Source organism: Thunnus albacares, chromosome 22 (genome assembly GCF_914725855.1).
Source record: "Thunnus albacares chromosome 22, fThuAlb1.1, whole genome shotgun sequence".
Classification (NCBI taxonomy): domain Eukaryota; kingdom Metazoa; phylum Chordata; class Actinopteri; order Scombriformes; family Scombridae; genus Thunnus; species Thunnus albacares.
The window spans coordinates 11,712,546-11,732,916 of NC_058127.1; the positions used below are offsets into that span (position 1 = coordinate 11,712,546).

The following is a 20,371-nucleotide window of genomic DNA, read 5'->3' on the forward strand; positions in this document are numbered from 1 at the left end:
AGCAGGCTGAAGACTACCTGGCAGGCAGGCACACACACACACACACACACACACAAACACGCACGCAGATCCTGTGCATGGTCACACATACAGCAAAGGGTTAAGTAAAAGCAAGCTCAGGCTCAGTATGATGGTGCAAAGAAAATACGAAAGTAAGCGAAATTTAAGAAAAGAAACTTATACACACATATAGATGCATGTTTAGGTACGCAGACTGACACACATGCTTCACTAGCATCATCATCGCAGCCACTTTCACTTTATCTCTTGGTCTGACTCACCGCTGCCCTCTGGAAGGCTCCTTTAGTGTAGGTGCCCCCTCCTCTGTAGTTGATGGCTGGAATCTCCTGGTTGAACAGGGAACACTTGTGCTGGTGGGACTTGGGCGCAGAGATGTGGTCCACTCGCGTCACTACATGGGTCTTGGATGAGAAGGTAACCAACGCCACCCGCGTGTCTTCCGGCGCAACAGGAAAGTCGGATAGCATCTTGCGTACAAACCTCAGCTCGCTGAGGAAGTTATTGGCCCCCACGCTGGACGACTCGTCCACCAGGAAGACCAGGTCCAAACAGAAGCTTTTCTCACGTAGCTCGCGGACATTTCGCTTGAACACCTGACCGAGGCGCTCCACTTTGCTCTCAGCGCTCTCTGACAGGTTGCCCGCCGATGAGGAGGAGGTGAGGGGTGACATTTGCCTGGACCGGCGAGACTTCAGCTGGGGTTTTGATTGTTGTTGAGCTGGCGAGGCTGTGGTCCATATATCCAGGATGCACAAGATCAGAAAGCAAGAAGTCCATAATGATGTGTACCTTTGTGGAAACATAGTGACAATCAGCACAACACGTGCACTGAAGAATGACTTCGTAGAAAAGGAAAAAAGAAGACAACGTGGATCCTCTTCCCAAGAGGAATTAGTGAAGATAAATGTTTCCTATGCCTGCCAGGAACATAGCAGACAGTAACAGCTCAATGCAGAGTTCCTCAAGAGCATTTCTGCAAGAAGATGAGGATTCTTGTCTTGTCATTCAAAATGTGCCTCTGTCCATCTGCTTCTTTCTCTCTCCAGTGGAAGAAACTCTGGTCCTCTGGAAAAATGTTTAGGCTTGCGCACTGTCTTTTCTACAAAAATAAATATGTGTATCTGACTTCTTCCTTGCTGATTTTTATACAGTCTCTCTGAAAATATACTGTCTTAAGCTTTTTGAGTCTGTATCAATCTGTATGTCCTTTTTTTCTACTACTGCCTACCTCTTCTGTCTGTCAGTCAATCTTTTTAGTCTGTGCATCTGATCCAAAAGCACCCTAAGCTTCTCCAGTCCTCTTCAGTCCCAGTGTGCTGCCCCTCAGGCTCCTGTTTGCCTATGTGACGCTCCTGCCTGCACCGTTAGCCAAGCTCCGAATGCTTGTTTCCCTCTTCTCCCAAAATCATTTAAAAAAACACACAGAGGAGGAGGAGGGAGGAATAAAGTTGGGAGACAGAGAGAGGCTGAGGGGGAAAAGGGGGCAGTCCGGTCGTGGTCGTGAAGTCATTTTTTTCCCCTTCATCTCTCCTCCTCCTTTTCTCTCACCTCCCCCTCTCTCCCTATCTCTTTCTGTCTCTCACCCTCCCCCCCCCCGCTCCCCACCTCTTCTCTCTCTTTCTTTCTCTCTCTCTCTGTATCTCTCTCGTCCTGACAGTGGAGTGAGGTTTGATGTCAGTGCAGCGCCTTGCCTGTCAACTTGTCAACATTCCCAAAGAAAACATCAGCAACAGGCGCTGTGATCAACTCCGTATGTCTGCACGTGCACACTCAGCGTGCAGAGAAGATAGCATCAGAATGAGATCAAACAAAGTGAGAATGAAAGGTGGGATAAAGGGAGGAGAGGACAAAAAAAGATAAGTCAGATTAAACACTCAGACAAGATTAAAGAAATAATGTCAGACAGATGCAAAGTTTGGCAGAGCTGGTAGGAAGGACTGAAATCTCAATCTGTACCTCAGAGTAAGGAAGCACATATCCAGTCTGCTCTGGATATGTGCTTCATCAAATCATCACTCTTTTAGTAGCTATCATTTCCTCCTCTCTTTCTCTCTTTGTATCTTGTTAGAGGAATAAAAAAGAGGAGGGAAGAACTGCTTGTCTTACCCTCTGATTTGTCTATTTCTTCCTGCACCACAGGGATTCACACACACTTTCACTGCGCTGTTTTTCTTCATCTCTTCAGTCTCTTATAGCCTCTCCCTCTTTCTCTCTCTGCTGACGTGTTTTCCTTCAGTGATTTTATCTGTAACCAAAACAAAGGCAGTTGGTGTTACAGAGGCACACTGCGCCTATTAAACCAAAGGTCTGAGATTTACAGCAAAGTGCAGCACAGGCTCATGAAGAAGAAAGAATTAAGAGCCACTGAGATATAAGAGGGAGAGAAAAAGAATTAGAAAACAATGAGAAGAACAGAGCGAGACAGACGACATGGCCGATATGTGGATACCTGAACCCATATGTGATTGTTGTTCAAAAACTACAGGCTTTAATATGCTACCAGAAAAGTCTCTTCTGGGAGGTCTTTCCATAAGATTTTGGATCCTGGCTGCAGGTTTTTGCTCCCACTCAGCCACAAGAGCATTTGCAAGGTCGAGTAGTGATGCTGGACGATAAGCCCTGGCTCACAGTCAGTGTTTCAATTCAACCCAGAGGTGTTGGATGGGCTGGAGGTCAGAGCTCTGTGCAGGCCAGACACGTTCTTCCACAAACTGGGAAAAACATTTCATGCACTTTGTGCACAGAGGCAACTGTAATGTTGCAGCAAAGTTGGGAGCTCACTGCTGTCTCAAATATCAGTGTATGTTGTAGCATTAAGATGTCTTTTAACTGGAATTGATGATCCAATCCCATAACATGAAAAACAGCCCCATTACACAAAAAATATGTGGCTGGCTTGTCCACAAAATTTTGGCCATATAGTAAGAAATAAAAGAAAAAGGTAAAGGGAGAGCAAAAAGAAAGAGAAAGTGAAGAGATAAAGAGTGAAAGTGGAGAAACAATAAAAAGGAGAAAGTTGAGAGATGTATGTGTGTGTGTGCATGTGTGTGTGTGTGTGGAAGCAAAGCTTTCCACCAGAGCAATCCAGTGCAGTCAGTCTTATGCTATTAGCCACAATGACACACAGACACAGCTCAGGCACAGTGTTTATTAGGCTATATAAGCCAGGCTTTCTCTCTCTCACTCGCATTTAACGGCGCTGGAAACTTTTGCACCAAAGAAATGGGAATAGAAAGTAGCGTCATACTGGCCAGATAAACTGGATGGGAGAGCGACAGACACACAAACACAGACATATAGACGACTGAAGCACACACACACACACACACACTGACCCAGATCTACACACAGATGCAAATACAGACACAGAAAACACACACACTCTTGCTCTCACACATGCTGAAAAGGGGGATGAGCACAGCTGTGACTTCCTGCTTTTTGGCACTGGAGACCTCACCAGACTTTCGTGGGAGTCCCAAGGGGGACGAGAGGGGGGTGGTGGATGAAGAGGAGGCTTGTGTGTGTGTATGTGTGTGTGTGTTGATGGCGGTTGTGATTTAAGCATAATCAGAGAAGGAGGATGATCTATATGTACCGCACAGTACAAGGAGGAAGATATATGTACACTCTGACTTCTAGGAACTTTTAAATACTCCCTACAAATAAAAATACAATTTCCATGACAAAAAAAAAAAAAAAAAAAAATCTAAAAACAAAGACACGTTGTTCCTCTTCGGGGTTAAAATTTGAAGCACTGCCACAAAAGGCATGCAGCCACCTACTTAGCAGAGTCTAAACTATTTAAAACCCAAATAAAACAGCGAAAATTGTCATTGTTGTGAAATACAAAATTAAACAAAATATAAGGACTGAACAAATACGCAGACATGTGCTCATTCAGTCTGCCGCAGATTAAATTTAATGCCTCTTTTCCTCGAATTCCAGACAATTTAAGGCCCTTTTTTTAGACCTTGACTTTCAAAAACAAAAATTAAGATTTTTTTTTAAGGATCTGCGGGCAGCATGTGAGCACAGGAGGAATGATGCGTGTGTGAAGTTCTACATGCAAGGCTTACAACTGTGTATGCACACACACACATTCACATATACACAAAGAAATATTGCACAGAGCACTAAAATAAATAGCAGATTGAGTGTAAACAAGTATCTGCAGAGTGCTTGCAACACACAGACTGCAAGTCACAGAATCTGAGAATAGTTTTTCCTGTGGTTAGCGCTCAGAGGGTGCTGATGCTGTCCTTCAGCCTCTGGGGCAAACACACACACACATTTGGACAAAAATATTTGACCACTGGCAGAGTGGCTAAAACGCTTGATCCTCCAAACATATTAAACTAACTTTTCTTCATCATCAACCTGATGGCTGAAGGAAAGATAAAACCTTCAGTATCTTTGTTTTGATCAGTTTTTGTAATGGAAATTGTAGTTTTATCTGTGTAGGGGTATTAAAGAGTCTATAAAAGTAATTAAATGTGTATTTGAAAAGTGAGCAAATACCTTCATCACAGCATGAATAAAGCATGGTGTGCTGGAGAAGAGCTGTGTGACGTGGACTTGCATCAAACCTGGTCTGCATCTCACTGTAATTAGAAATGCATACTTCATAGTCTGCACAGACAAGATTTATAGACGTCACCTATTGTCCTACAAAGGAGTCACGCGTTGAACTACAGCAGCAACTAGTGATAAGTTTTATTATCAATCCATCTGTCGATTATTTTCTCAATTAATTCACTAGTTGTTTGGTCTGTAAAATGTCAGAAAATTGAGAAAAATATCGATCACTGTTTACCAAAACCCAAGGTGACGTCCTCTAATGTCTTGTATTGTCCCAGCCAACAGTCAACAACCCAAAAATATTCCCTTTACATTCATAGAAGACTAAAGAAACCAGAAAATATGAATTTGTATTATATTATATTCATTTGAGAAGGATGGAACCAGAGAATTTGGGTTATTTTTTCTTAAAAAGTCACTTTAAAAATGTAATCAATTATTAAAATAGTTGCCAATTATTTTTCTGTCGATCAACTAATCAGCAGGTCTACTTTTAACATATGACACACTCAAAAACACATGTTCTTGCAACAGCAGGTCAAACGCAGAACCTCAGCCAGTAACACACTCACTCTGTTGCTCTCGCACTCCTCTTCCTCTCTTTCTTCTTCTTCTTCTTCTGTAAAAGCAAAAACAAATCAAAGGTTGTACAATGGCAACACCAGTCAAATCAAAAGTACCTCTCATTCATCTCCTATGTAATTTCACACACAAACCCACACCTGTTCCCTCACCTGTCTGTAATCTGACCACACACTCCTCATATTTCCTGACATTTCTGGCCTGAAGCGTAAAACGCATATCTCAGCAGCAAGAAGACATTTCCAAAACAATCCATCACTGTTCCCTCTGATCAAAAACTAGGTTAAATATTTTTCACTTTGTGAGCATAGAGAAAAAACTTTGAACTGAACACATGTTAGGCTCTCTTCATCTATGTGGACACTGATACTGTATTAGCATTGCACTACAGATAAGTTTTGATAATCGAGTAATCGTTTAAGACATTTATCAGGCAAAAACACCAAACATTCTCTGTTTTCAGCTAAGCAGATGTGAGAATTTGCTGCTATTCCCTGTTTAATATCATTGTAAATTGAATATTTTGGGGGGTTTGGACTGGTTAGACAAAACAAGATATTTAAAGATGTCGCCTGGAGTGTCTGGGAAACTGTTATGGGTATTTTTCATTATTTTCTGACATTTAATAGGCTAAACCACTCATTAAATAATAACAGATTAAGAAATAATGAAAATACTCCCAGACTGCAGCCCTAATATGTATTATCTTGGTTTATTTTTCGTGATATGCTGTAGGCCGATCTGTGGCGCTTTCTATGTAGGCTATTTGGGCCTTGGAAACTACAACTGAGAGCGGCATTTGCCGGGTGTACTTGCATGAAACGTAACAGGTGACCTCTATTTGTATTCAAAAGCCTTAAATTACACTTTTGTCAAGCATTTGCAAGTGAGAATAACGTTAACTTACTTTTAACTTCTGACGGTTTTTTGTCACTTTTTTGTCATTCTTCGACCATAACAAACTTACTTTAATGAGCTTCAAAATATTTTAAAACATTCATATCGGCCTAGATTTATGTTTAGGGTTTGCTATTGTTGACATTTAGTTATAAATGCCCCCCTGCTCTACTCTGAAATTGCCAAACGGCAGTTTTGTCATTTTCCCAAATGAAAGGAGCAGTTTTTAGCTTTTACTGCATGCTAGCGTTAGCTAAAGCTAGTTAACTGATAACTAATAAAACTGGAATTACCTTTGAAGAGTTTCCAATTGTATTCAAGACTAATGTCATCATTTGGAAAAGTTACAAGGTGCTTAAAACAACCAAAAGGAGCCACCACAGACCGAGAAACAACAAAGCTTTCCCTCTTTAACGACCTCCTTCACCGCATTTAGCTAGTTTAACGGTCTTAATTAAGCTAACTGTAGATAATTAGCAGCGCCAGGCTAATGATGTTAAACTTTACAAAGCCCATTAAATTGGCGGCAGCTAAACTGAACCATAAATGAGACAAAAACACCCCTTCTGGTAATTTTATCCATGTCAGTTATAAAAAATTATATATATATACCAATTAAAATGAGAGGAAAAGCCCCCTTACCAGCCAACCGCCTTTTTCTTCCAACTTTATTGACAACAGTCAAACTAACAAAACAGTAACATATAAACAAGTATGGAGAACGAAAGAAAAAAGAAGCTTGGTCAATAATTTATGTTTTAAAAATGGTTAGGTCTTCTTTATTTTGCAGCTTGACTAGAAAATTGTAATAGAGCTCAATATCAATAAGAAATAAAGTTAAGTTTGGTTTTCTATTGGTCCATTTCATTTTATGTATATGGAATTAGCCAAAAAACTATGAATAGTTGGATTAAAAAGCTAACATTCTTGTCCATTGAGTTATTTTCAAAATGATTTAAAATATCACAACCATAAAGCATGACCATTTGATACCCTTTTTGATAATTTTATCCATGTCAATTAACTGAATTATTTTAAAAATACCAATTAAAAGCCCACTTACCAGCTAATGGGTAATGATGTTGCTACAGAGTTGTATTACACTGCCCTCTGCAGGCGGCTCTATGTCAGTACGCTATAATGTATAAAGGCTGCTTTAACATGATGTGGCCGCTACGTGGAGCAGTAGTGTAAACATGTGTGAAGACTGAGATGATCTGAATGAAGAAAGGTAGTGAAAAAAGACATCAAACCCTTTACTTAGGTGATTATAACTTCAGCATCACAATAAAGAGATTATATTTTCATGCTCAGCTTTAACACAACTATCTTTTTGGGTCACAACATGTGGCAGCTGTTGTCAGTGAGATAATTATGCTCTAGCAATATAATCTTTAATGAGTGCATTACTTCCCACCACTGGCTTTATTGCATTATTTTTGTGTTAATAATGATCTGTTTGACCAGTCTGATGTTATAGTTCTTATTCTACACACTACTTATTTTAATTAATCAATATTTTAAATGGAAAATGCAAAAATACCTTAAAATAAACAAGATATGTAGAAGATTTATATATGTAACATTACTCTTAGATGTGACTTACATGTTTCAATGAAATCTGTCTCTTTGAACCAAAAACATGAATTGACAGGGCAAAGAGTGTTTAATTAAACAACGGAAACAGCTCTGCTTTGTATAAATTACCTGCTAGATTAAGATTAAGTGAAATTGTTATCTTAAGCTTTTAATTAAATCAGTTTGATTTTATTTCGACATTTCATTTGAATTAATTTATCAGGGATTTTTATTTATTATGTTTAATGTTCCACAACCCAATGCGAGATGAAAATGAGATACGGTGATAAATGTTGGTGTGAATTTGAATGTACGTCTGGGTGCTTACATGCAGTAAACACATGCAATAAAGTTCACCAAAAGGAGAAGTAAGACTTCATGCACATGACAGCATCACGTCTGCTGAACACCAAACATCACGTTTTACTTCTGTTTGTACAAATCAACTCAGCAGCTGTCAAAGCACTATTTTGTGGTGTGTGGCCCTTGTTTCCTGCAGTAACATTGTCCACCTGCAGAGTATTTAGAGGGGGTACGGAAGTTCATTAATGACAAAAATATGAAGTGTATGCAAAAAAATTAAACCGAGTTGTATTCAATTTGTAAGTTAAGATTTGAAAGTGTGCAGAGGCAAAGCAGGTTTTTAGAGCATGCAAAGTGGTGGTCTTGATGGGTCCATTCTGTTCTTAGTATCCAATGTGTTATATTCAGTCTAAACAGGTTGGGCAGCGTTCTGTCATATTGCACCAGGTGTCCTGTGTCTGTGTGTTAATATGTATCATACCTGAGGGCATCCAAGCAGACTATCAGCTGCTGCCAGTGTTGGTGCTCTCGCTGTTCGGGTCTGTTCAAGACAACGAAACATTGGACAAGGTCTCATTAATCCTGGGGTCTATTCGGATCAGTGGTTCATTTCAAATCTGGCCTATATTAGGGGGCAAAAATAAATGTATGGACGTCAGATTGGGGTAGATTTACCATTTCAGCTTTGTTTGGTATCTTCACAGGTCAAAAATCGAAATCTTAATCAATGTTTTCACATGCACAAGAAGACTTGTGTTGCTACATTTGAGCAATGCTCTCTTTGCTTAATATTTTCAAACTCTACTTCTTCAAGGTGTCTTAGACAGAACACAGAACGAATTTTTGTCTCATGTCATTTGCACATATTTGACCACTGGATCGTTTGTGTTTATGTGCCCCAAACAGCCAAAATATCAACTGTACATTAGCTGCAAACTAGCTAACAGACAAGGATAGCTAACAGACACACCGACCGTGTCTGTGAGAGTGTGTTCAGTTCAGCTTTTAACTGAACTCAGAACTGATCAGAGACTCAGTTTGCAAGTCTTTGTACGTTTATGAAGCAGATTAATAAAGCCCCATTATATGTTATACATTTTCAACTTGTTCACATGCATATTCGCATCACGCATGCGGTGTCTTCACATTGACTTTGTATGTAATCCCATGGCGTCTAAAATTTGCTCGGTTTCTGTCTGAACACAGTCTTTTTAGTTTGAAACGTTGCCATACAAACTTGAACTGATGGCAGAGTAAATTGAACTGGTCTATTTGCCTTTTTATTTGCTTTTTTCATTTGTCAGGAATTGGACAGTTTAAAAATATATATATGATTCAACATTTTTATTCATAATCTAAACTGTTTTGAAATTACTTTTAAGTTTTAATCTTTTTCACTCACATTTTATAGCTTTTAATAATGCAAACAGCTTGCACTATTAAACGCTGCAAATCAATCAGTCTGCTGCAGTCTTTTCCCCTCTGAAGTTTGCTGCCCTTGATCTGAGCACATGACTCAGCTGCACATTGCTGGAAGATGCACAGACAACCTCCATTCACCTTCTATATGTGACTTGTTTTATATATTTCTGATTCACTGCTGTGCATCAGTTGCTCTCTGAGGACAAATAGAGTTACACTGCATAATGAATTGATAAGAAATACAACTGGCATGTCCTTCTGAAGCGTAGTAATCCAAATTTGTTGGTAAGAATCTATCTAAGAAATTAGTCGGAGCAGCTTTTTAACTGAATGCAAATCTGGATCTGTCCCTGCAGGCTCTCAGGTTGATTACAGCTTGTACTTTATGCTTATGGTTACTTAAGTCATCAATAAGCCTCTACAGAGAGATGTGGATGATGGCTCTTGGCACAGAAACAGACTGCAGGTTGCAGGAAATGTGCAGTCCTGCACAGTCACCCTGAATATCAATACATGGTCAGACTGCAGCATGCATCCAGTGTGTGGATGAAGCTGTGTCTGAATTTACGTCTGTGTGTGTTTGTCGGTAAGACATAAAGTTATGTGAGGTGGCAGCAGTAAAATAATGGAAAAATAATGGTGTTACATTTAGCTGAGACTATTTATAACCCAGGCTGCACTCACACGCAGCATAAATATTTTATAAGTCTGAGGCCTGCAAGAAACTGACGTCCTTGAGGTCGAAAATCCAACACACACACACTCACAGATTTATCGCCCTTTACTAAATAACCTCACACATCACAATCTATAGCTCTTTGTCACATGATCAGGTGATCCTCCTGAATAACTCAGAACATTGTAACAACCATAAAAGGATTTGGGGTTGATTTCCAACATCTCACATCACCAAGGTTACAATCAATATCTATAAATAATATCAATTACATTCTTGTTGCCAAGTTACAATACTGTAAATTAATTTCTGCATATCTTGTGACTAAAAATTGTGCTACATCCTGCAAGATCCAATCAGTGACCCTCGTTCTTTAAGACTGCCCTCTGGCAAGCAATCAATCATTCAGCCATCAAACAAAATCAAGCCTGAAAACAAATTAAAATATGCAAATGTACAGATGTTTGCATTCATAACAGGCACTCACGCATGTTCTTTAACCTTTAATGTTCAGTGGATCTCTGCCTCGAATTCACAAAATCACACATATGGAAGCTGATTAGGACAATAAAGGAGAAATACACTTCAGCAGCTGATGTATGTCTTCAAAGGAGAGGTTGGCAATTTTTCAAGTCTGTCTTAAAACAACAGTCAGGTGCTAAAATTAATATTGAAGCAGATTTTTCTTGCTATAATCATTCCTTTTTTTTATACTGATCATTAAAAGATCTCCTCCCAATGTACTTACAATGCAAGTGATGGGGACAAAATCCACAGTCCTGGTTTTGACCTAAAATGCATTGAAAAGTTTATCTAAAGATAATATGAGGCTTCAGCCATTTGAGTTAGTCAAATGAAGTGGATATCTTCCACAGTAACAGTCTTTAGTAAAAAAAAAATTCCCTCTTTGTGTCTCAAAGGACTGTGTTTTCCTGCTCAGCTGCAGTGCAAGGATTGTAACAAAAAGAGGGAATTTGGCACTAAAATGACAGTAACTTTGAAAGACATTGACTTGATTTGACTAATTTGGGCGACTGAAGCTTCATATTAGCTTCAAATAAACTTTGAAATACATTTTTGCGCAAAAAGAGGCTTGTAGATTTTGTCCACATCACTTACATTAGAAGTGCATTATGAAAGGATTTCTTAATGACTAGTATGAACAGGAGGAATGATTACAGCAAGAAAAACATGATGATGAAAATGCTCATATGGGCGCCTGACTGTTGTTTTAAGACACATGAAAACTTGTGAACCTGTGCTTTAACTACTGGATGATTGTGACTTCATACAACGACAGATAAACGCACAGAGGTACACAAACATACATACACTAAAGAGGCAGAGTATGTTAGAGACAGAAGGGAAGCGTCATCGTGGGAAAGGTCCACAAAGAAGGACGGTGTCACATTCTACACCTTCACTGCAGTGATAGATCATATAGGGCGCACACACACACACACACACACACACACACACCAAGGCAAACACAACAACATACAAACACAGACAGTCAGTATGGATTCAAACCCACGTTCTGTCTCTTTCAACCGCTGCCCACACTAAGCAACTGTGAAATGCACCTATAGTCCTTTTTTCTTCCGACCACATCTTACAGTCTTCCTCAGTGGAGTTTACTCACTCAACTCTGTCTGCTGAGCAAGGTCATGAGATGTGGTTGAAAGCACTGGAATAACCTAAGAGGGACGTTGAGTAATGACTTTTTTTTGTCAAACTACTGTTTCCAAGGTCAAGAATGAACTTTTACGCTGACCTCAGATGCTTATTTAGTGTAGCATTTATTCAATTTTTCAATTTTAATTCCTTTTTGTTTTTGATTCATTAGTTTTTATTTTTACTTGTATCTCTTTTACTGTAGTTGTTGATCTTCTCACTGGTGTAGCTGATCCAACAAAATGACATTGATAACTATTCTCCTTTTTTAAATTTCCATTGGAGTACCACCTTTCTGTTCCCTGAAACTGTTTTGGGGAAAACAAAGACATTACAGTTCTTTTTTGGAGGCAAACCACCCAAATAAAAGTTGACCTGCATCCTCTCATGAGCACCTATACTCTCATTAGACAGTTAGCCATATTTACATCTTTGCATATACTGTACACAAAGTCTAAGCAGCTTCAAAACAGCTGTAGTTCCCTCTCATTTTTTCTTTTTCTTTCTTTCTTTCTCCACCTCACTCTCACACACACACACTCTCTCTCCCTTTCTCACGTTTTTCCAGTTTGCTGAATAGACAAATCCTCAGAAAAAAGGCAAAAGTTTGTGGAAAAAGGGAGGAAAAAAACAGTGAGGATTCAGAGATAAGACAGAAAACAGACCTAAGACAAGGGGAGGAGTGAAGGAATAAACAGCTGTACAGAAAGGAGAAAAGAGAAAGAGGAGGAATAAACAATAAGAGCACAAAGAGGAATGAGATAAACCAGGAGGGAGGAAGGGAGGAATGGGAGAGAGTAAGACGAGGAGGTCGAGTCTTGAGGCAGTGTGAACTGGATTCAGCCAGACTTCCATAAAAACAGCCTCGACCAGGCAGTGCTGACAGTCAGGGAGGGGCTAGACCAAAGGGGGAAGAGGGAAATGAATACGAGAAATGTGCACACACACACACACACACACACTGACACTTGTGAAAAAGAGGATATTTTACTTGCAACCTCATGTGAAAAACACACCGCAATCTGGGTTTTCATCGGTTCAAGTCATTGTCACCCCTCCACATTCTGAAAGAGGAAGCTGACGTTACAGAGTTGCTTTAGAGTATCAACATGAAGACAAACACACCCTGTACTGTGACAAACTCAGCTGCTGGCTCAGCTGATCAGGGATTATGTGGCTATATATCAAATCCCTTGTTATTCTCAAGGCCTGCTGCAAAAGTTTAGGAAAACTGATGATAAAGAATTCGAGAGGCATTATTGTTACACAGTTTGGAAGTTTCCTTTGTTTTCTTATAAACTAAACAGAATATTTACATATTTATTTGTTTTTTTAGAGGAATTGTATAGATTACACTTAGGTTTTCACAGATAAAGCAGCCATTTGATGTCCTTTTTCCCAGCATGACCCTGCCATGTTTGTAATATTGATTTTAAAAGTCAACAGCGATATTAGGGATCTGAGTAAACAGAGAACCGGATGAGAAATGTACAGTGAGTGTGTCAGCTGTAGGGCAGGTTGGAGGCGTCACTCTCTGCAAAGACGAGCGATAATACACCTGAGAGACAAGTTTAGACTGGCTCAAGTTTTGACATGAAAACATACACAAGGAGACCAGAAAACATGAACATAGACGGTTGTGTTCTAACATTTATTTATATACAGAGGAGGTGGTTGACCTAATGTTTTATTTAGAACAACTGGCCGACCAAAACTTTGTCAACATACATATGACTGTAGCAGGTAAAGCAATCAGCACCAGCAAGAAATAGTAAGAATAAAAACTGTAGTCCCTGACCTGATAATCATCATCTTTATTAATAATTAAGAATGATTAATCATTACTGACATCAGAGCCAACATTAAATTGTGTGACCTTTAATCCATTATGCTTTTACTTAGGTCGTGGTTATTTTTATGTTGGCATTTCCTGTATGGAAATCCGAACATCCGACAAAACAGATTATGGCAACCTCCATCCGAAATGTTGAGCTTCATGGTGAAACAGCAATGTTAGTGTCTTTGAAATAGTTTAGCTCCTTAAACACAATTCATGTATACTTAACAGTTTTTTCTATATTTTCAAACACACTCTGTGCAGTTTTAGATTTGTTGTCGTGTTTCTTCTTCTGTCACAGACACCCATTGGTTTCCATTCATTTCTATATGACATCAGAATCATTTAGCACATTTTAAACTTGCTTATGTTGTGTAAAACATCACAGTGAACATCAAGTTGGCATTAAATCTAGTCATGTGTTAATACAATTTAGGCATAAAGTGATTCGAAAAGCACTGCGTCATCTCATAACTATAATATAACTTAATTGATAATGTTAATGCAGACTTGATGTCCACTGTGATGGATTACACAATTTAAAGCTGCATCAATAATGTTTCTGGACACTTCGGGGCAGTGTAACAAGCTTTAAACACATCACTGACATTTTATCCCCATAAAAAGTTGATACATTGAACATGTTAGTTGCCGTTTTATACATCTAGCAGATACATAGCAACATTAGCATTCATTTAGAGTCATGTTTCAATATTCACTCTCATTTTTGCTCTGTTTTGGTCTCCACCGACTCCAGAGGGACGAATCTGGCCCCTAGCTGCTAAATAACCCACTGTTTACACCAGTTAGTTGTTAACTTTGATTGTTTTCTGTTTGATGCTGAGCAGATAGTTTACAGTGGATTTTTAGAGCTCTTTCGCTGAAATCAAAACTGTAAATTTGCAGGCAGTAGAACCAAAACAATGAACTGAAAGATGTTAAAATACTCCTTAGAGCTGAGGGGAACAGTAGAGTCGAGTTAAAGTTTTTGTGGCTCTGTCAATATGAGCAACCCTTTTCAGATATAACCTAATTTCATCCCTTATTAATATAAAAATATTGAATAATGCTACTTTAAGCAAGTTTCAAGAGTCTGATAATTGATTCAACATCATATGGAAATGAATGGAAACCAATGGATGACTGAAATTGGAATCAAAATACATACAAAATTGTAAAATTCAACAGCACAGTTTTCAAAATGGTTAGCTTTGATGTAATGTAAATGCATTTTGTAGTAAAAGGGTGAAAACATGTAAAGAAAAAACATTTGTATGGTTATTTTTGAATGGCAGTTTCAGTTGTTGACTATCTTTGGATGTCATGTTTGAAGTTAACAAAGAAAATTATATACAAATTAGATGTATGCATAATTTGTCCATTGATCATTATATTAGTTATAACACAACTTTTCCAAATCATCGTCTACTGTCCCTCTACATCTCATGGATGCTGAATAATAAAATTAATTTTCTGTGTTTACAGGTTATAGATTCTTTGTTCAATTTCAAGTGAGATACCGAAGTGAAGGAGTTTGTTTGGATCGTGGTCTCGACATGTGCTTTCGAACACATTGTCCCAGGAACTCATATGTTTCTAGGGACATGGTAAACACATGGCTCAGATTACCATGTCCACACGCCCCCTTCACCACTCCCCTCGTTCTCCTCTTCAAGCACTTCACTTCCACCCTTCATTTTCTCTCCTCTTTCTCCTCTTTTCACCCCTCTGTTTTCCTCCAAATCTCGCTGTAAATTCACACATTCCTCTCTTTCTCGCAGAGGTCACGAACTTCTTCACTTTCCAAACATTTTCCTCTCCTTCTCTCTGCACGCGCCTCTCACATCCCCATCTCTCTTTCTATTTCTACCCTCCTCTCTCAGTTGTGCAACCCGCCCCCTGAGTAACACCATATGTTTCTGGACTGTAAATAAGTGCTTATAGAAATTTGGGTATGAAAAAATAGTATGTCACATTACCAACCCTCGTGCCTCTGAATGAACATGTGCTCTGTCTCCCTCCAGACTTGAAATCGTGTAAAACAATCGGCAGTGATATATATCCACACCGGTGTCATCACTCTGCTCCTTATTTGGTGCTGATATGCAAAACAAAGGATCCTGTACTAATGTAACTTCTTAAAAACATGCTGAATAAAACATTTGTCTACAGCATATTATATCTAGCTTCACTTTAACCAATCAGAACTTGCATTAAGTATTGAATAGTAGGTTAAGGAAAGCCGAATATCACTTTAAATTCAATGTATTTGTGTTATTCCCTGTTCTGACCTCATGCATTTCTTACATAAGGAAAGCTGGAAGTGTTTAGATGTTTTTGGATCAGTGCCAGTTGGTACAGAGAGCTGTTTGCATGTTTTGTATTAAATACGTTACACTATGTGCTCTAACATAGAACATAAACTTTTTTTTGTTGTTGTGACAGAACGGCTACGCCTCCATCTCCACCTCTTTTTTCTCCACCTCCTGATATTATCCTTCAGTCTCCAGTGAAGCTGGTTTTGACTCCTGGTTGACCAGCTGATGCAGACGTCCATTGGTTTAGTGTTGAAACCCATTTGTTTGCCTGCCATCACTCAGGTATAATTAAATTACGGAGGAGATTGTTTTTCACTGACTATTATTTGTGTGCAAATCTACAAGCTGTTTTGTGAGAGCCTGAATAGGCCTTTACAGGTAAAGAATTGAATTTACTGTAACCAGAAGAAAGTGATCAACAATGTGCAGAGGCTGAGTTAGATGAAAATAAAGGAAGCGAAACAAGCTGTAAGGAAAGATCAAGCCTAATTTAGATACTAAAAGACCTTAAATGGCCCTCTATTAACAACTTCATTCACCAATCTCATCCCATTAAAACAATAATGTTGACCCCTTTCATCAACGGATAATCACTCCCTGATAAAATACGCAGCGGTTTGCACTTACACATCCTGTGAACTCCCTAAATCAAACACTCACATGAATTGCCTCTTAAATCCCTTTGTCTTAATTCAGCTGGTTTCTATTCAACAGAGCAGAATTGATGAAAAAGTGCTGTCAGTGATTAATTAGCAAAAGAGATAAAAGTTATGGGACCTTAAAAACACCAGTAGTTTAAAAGAAAAACATTTCACATCAGGGTTGTTGAAAGGAAGGTAGTCAATTTTTTGCCAGATTTTATGTAATTATTCCCTTGTGAGATTTATTATAAAGAAAAAATGCAAACACAAACATAAAATATAAAGCAGTTAAATCAACAAAATGGCTTTAATGTGCGCCACGTGTTATAAAAAAAGTGCATTTGGTCATATTCTGTCTTCTTTAATCTCGTTAAGAGTTAAAAACCAAACTGTTACCAAAACATTTAGAGCTTCATTTAATAAGCAGCCCAATCATTTTCATACAGTCCTTTACTGAAGACAGGATGAAGAGCAGAGTTAATGACATAGAAGAAGGAAATCAAACAATGGTTATTTATAAAATGGTGGTTTAACATATCACAATCATAAATGAAAAACACTAATTTTGACAGTTACTTTAAAAAGGAATCACAATTTGGGCTTTGATTTTACCATATTTGTCTGACAAAACTCTGAACATACTTAAGATACTGTGTTATATGACACATTCAAGGTTGTCTGACTATTTGCACTCCTGCGCTCTGCCTGTATTTTCTTATTTGCTTATTATTTTGCTGTGTCGGGGACACGTCTGAGCGTCAGTCTTTGGGCAGTGGGTGTGTAGCCCCCAGCCAATAACAGCATGCAGGGTGTGAGGTTCCATCTCTCTTCAATGTCTCTCCTCTCCGTCTCTCTCCTCTGCTCCGCTCTGCTCTCTGTCTCTTAGTCATGGATATGTAAAGAGCTGCAGGTGTGTGTGTCTGCTCGACTGAGGGTGGGGCTGAGCTACACGCACGCAGAGCAGAGAGGCCACAGCAGACAGGATGAAGCTCTGCATTCACACAAAATCCAGCATTGCGACATCTTCCCGCAGGGTTGTAGGGAGGTGTGGATGTGTTTATTTGTGCTTTAACCGCCGTGAAACAATCGGAAAATAACATTTTATATATCTGATTCACAGCTTTGTTCTCACCATCACTCTCTAGCTCGCTACACCACTGCTGCTCTCTCTCTCTCGTGCTCTGGTGTCGAGTCGGGGAGGAGGGGCCAACTTTGATTGCTGTGTTTACAAACACCAACAGACAAATCCTGCATAGTATACCTTTAAGGTCTAACTAGGTTTAGGGAAAGATGATGGTTTGAGTTAAAATGATCACTTTTTTTGAAGTTAGAGAAATGTAGTGTGGGTTAAAAGTCATTACTTCCTCTGTTGTCATGGCTACAATAATAACCACAGGGTTAAGATTTGGGGATGTGTGACTTTTGGACTCCAAAACAAACAACACCAACACCTTCTATGACACAGTAATGGTTATTAATATGCTGTATGTTGAAATAAAAAAGGAACCCGAATATACTGACATGTTGGAAACGAACCGACCCTGTTTGAGAGCGTAAGCAGATAGCAGAAGAGCTCAGTGCATTAGTGAGATGAAGCGTCATGGCTCTGGCCCACTTCCAGCTTCTGCACTCACTGTTTAACAGGAGAGATTTCAAAATAATTTTCCTCTGAAAGAATCTGGCGGTGTGTCATTTTTGGTTTTAACCAGCAGTAATCTATTCTCTTTCATCTTTATTCTAATTAGCCCCTGGCTGCATTGGACCAAAGTGAGACACAGACAGCTCAGGGCCATGAAAAAAATGTTTTTTGACTTAATCTCACATTTTATCACATGATTGTAATGCAGACATGACTTCAAAAATAAACCATGTGTGGGAATAACAGTGTTAGCTTTTCTGAACGTCATTAACTTCTGGCAGATTAGAAAAAAAAATACTTATGCAGGTGTATCTGAGAGAAAATTAGATTCCTGCACAGTCGTCTTGCATCGAAGATATTTATTTATTGAATAAATACATCAAACTATTGACATCTGTCGGTTAAATTTGATGTACTGATTCAAAAAATGACTTGAATGCAGGAGCAGAGTACAGGATCTCCTTTTCTATCCTTTTCAAGAATTAACTAAACCTGCAATACTGGCTCATTCTAAAAAACTTCAAAATGAGGCTCCAAGGTCCTTAAAAGAATAGTTTGATAAATACACTTATTTAGACGAGAAGATCAATGAGCCTGTTACTTGTCTGGTCAATGTATGGCTACAGCCATTAGCTGGTTAGCTTAGCGAAGTGTAAAGACTGGAAACAGGGAGTAACAGCTGACAAAATCTGCCTGCTGGAGCTACTAAAGCTCAAAAATGAACAAAATATATCTCACTAAAGTGTGAAATTGACAGGTCGCTGTGTTTCGTAGCTCTTAGCTGGGAACTAACTGAAGTCTCCGGTGGTTGCCTAGCAACCTCATGGTAGCAACAAGACTTCAAGACTTCACATTGATTTTAAGTCAATTTAACAAAATTTATTGTTTTAATTAGTGAGATTTACTGGTACGTGTTTTTTATCTTTGGACAGAGCCGAGCTGCATTATTGTTTTCCCCATCTGGATTCTGCGAAGACCCGCCCCTACTCTGCCTCTGATTGGCTCTGATATTTTTACCCTAACCCAAACCATCTCATACCTCATGCCTAAACCTAACTAACGAGGGCAACAAGTACTAGCCAATCAGAGGCAGAGTAGGGCGGGTCTTCACAGAATGCGGGTGGGAAAAAAATAAAGCAGCTGTGTCCCCCTGTTTTTAGTCTTTATGCTAAGCTAAGCTAACCAGCTGCTGGCTATAGCTTCATATTTACTGTAGAAAGATCTCATTTCAAGGATCCTTATGGGAAACCAACACACTTTATTTTAGCACAGATTACTGTATGCTGCAATGCATTTTTTCTTTTTATGTATCTCTTTCTCTGCAAGCGAGAAAATGCTACATAGATTCATCGACTGGTAGAAACTGCAGGTGGTAGCTTACTGGTTAAGCCGCATGCTCCATAACTGCAACGCTCACAGTTTGACCCATGTACACCTGTATATCTCTCTCCCCCATCATTTCCTGTCATCTCTCAACTGTCAGTATATTATATGTCACACACACACACACACATATATATATATATATGAAGTGTAAGATACATTTAGATGTAGGTAGCTATAGCTTTAGTAATACTTTATCACTGTTGATTCTCTTACTCAAATAAAACATTGATAGCTTTTAAAAGCATTTGAACTCAGTATTGGTGAACCTGCCTTATTGTTGATATTATGGTCAGGTCCTCGTTGGAGACCTGTATCTCTCTGTGGTCGGCCTGCCTGGCACCACAGCCATTACCTCTGTGTTTGCATGTTATTGTTCCAATTTTCCAGCCACTGAGCAGCAAACAACCTGAAGCAGCAGGGTTACTCATTAACAGCCTTATCTGGTGAATCTCCATGCCTTTCACTATCCGATCTGTCACCTGCCAGAGAGGTGCAGTGGCAGATAATATGTGTGTGTGTGTATGTGCGCGTGCATGGACTTATGCTACAGTATGTATGTGTACAGATGATTACATCAGTCCCCACGTGATGGAAAGGTGGAATGTTTATGTGAGGTGAAGAAGAAGGGCAGCACAGGTGTATTAGATTGTTTCTTCTGCTTTAATGGAAATTTTAAAACTCAAGTCGATGTGATTTAAATCATTTTTTCATGTTTTCACAGCTGCAAGGTTTCATAAATCATGTAAAGGCGCCGCTATCAGAAAAAAGGCCAAAGGATCAGCTTTACCACACTGATAAACTCCCAATAACAGCTGACTC

At 39.0% G+C, this 20,371-nt stretch overlaps 1 protein-coding gene across 8 annotated transcripts in view; it reads right to left on the minus strand.

Annotated features, from left to right (window-relative positions):
- svep1 (sushi, von Willebrand factor type A, EGF and pentraxin domain containing 1) overlaps positions 1–6,648 on the minus strand; it is a 123,021-nt gene extending 116,373 nt beyond the window's left edge. For 6 of the 8 annotated variants that reach the window (XR_006399903.1, XR_006399904.1, XR_006399899.1 and 3 more), the window contains exons 1-5: positions 6,372–6,648; positions 5,172–5,215; positions 4,540–4,622; positions 2,128–2,266; positions 282–810 (exon numbers count right to left, since the gene is read on the minus strand). Coding sequence is in view for 1 of the 8 variants with exons in the window: in XM_044340497.1 (XP_044196432.1) it covers positions 282–810; positions 2,128–2,198 (600 nt within the window). In the remaining 7 variants the exon portion in view is untranslated. Of the gene's footprint in view, positions 1–281; positions 811–2,127; positions 2,267–4,539; positions 4,623–5,167; positions 5,216–6,371 lie in introns of all 8 variants that reach the window. The other 2 variants (XR_006399901.1, XR_006399900.1) reach the window with 2 other exon arrangements.
- Positions 6,649–20,371: the final 13,723 nt, after the last annotated feature.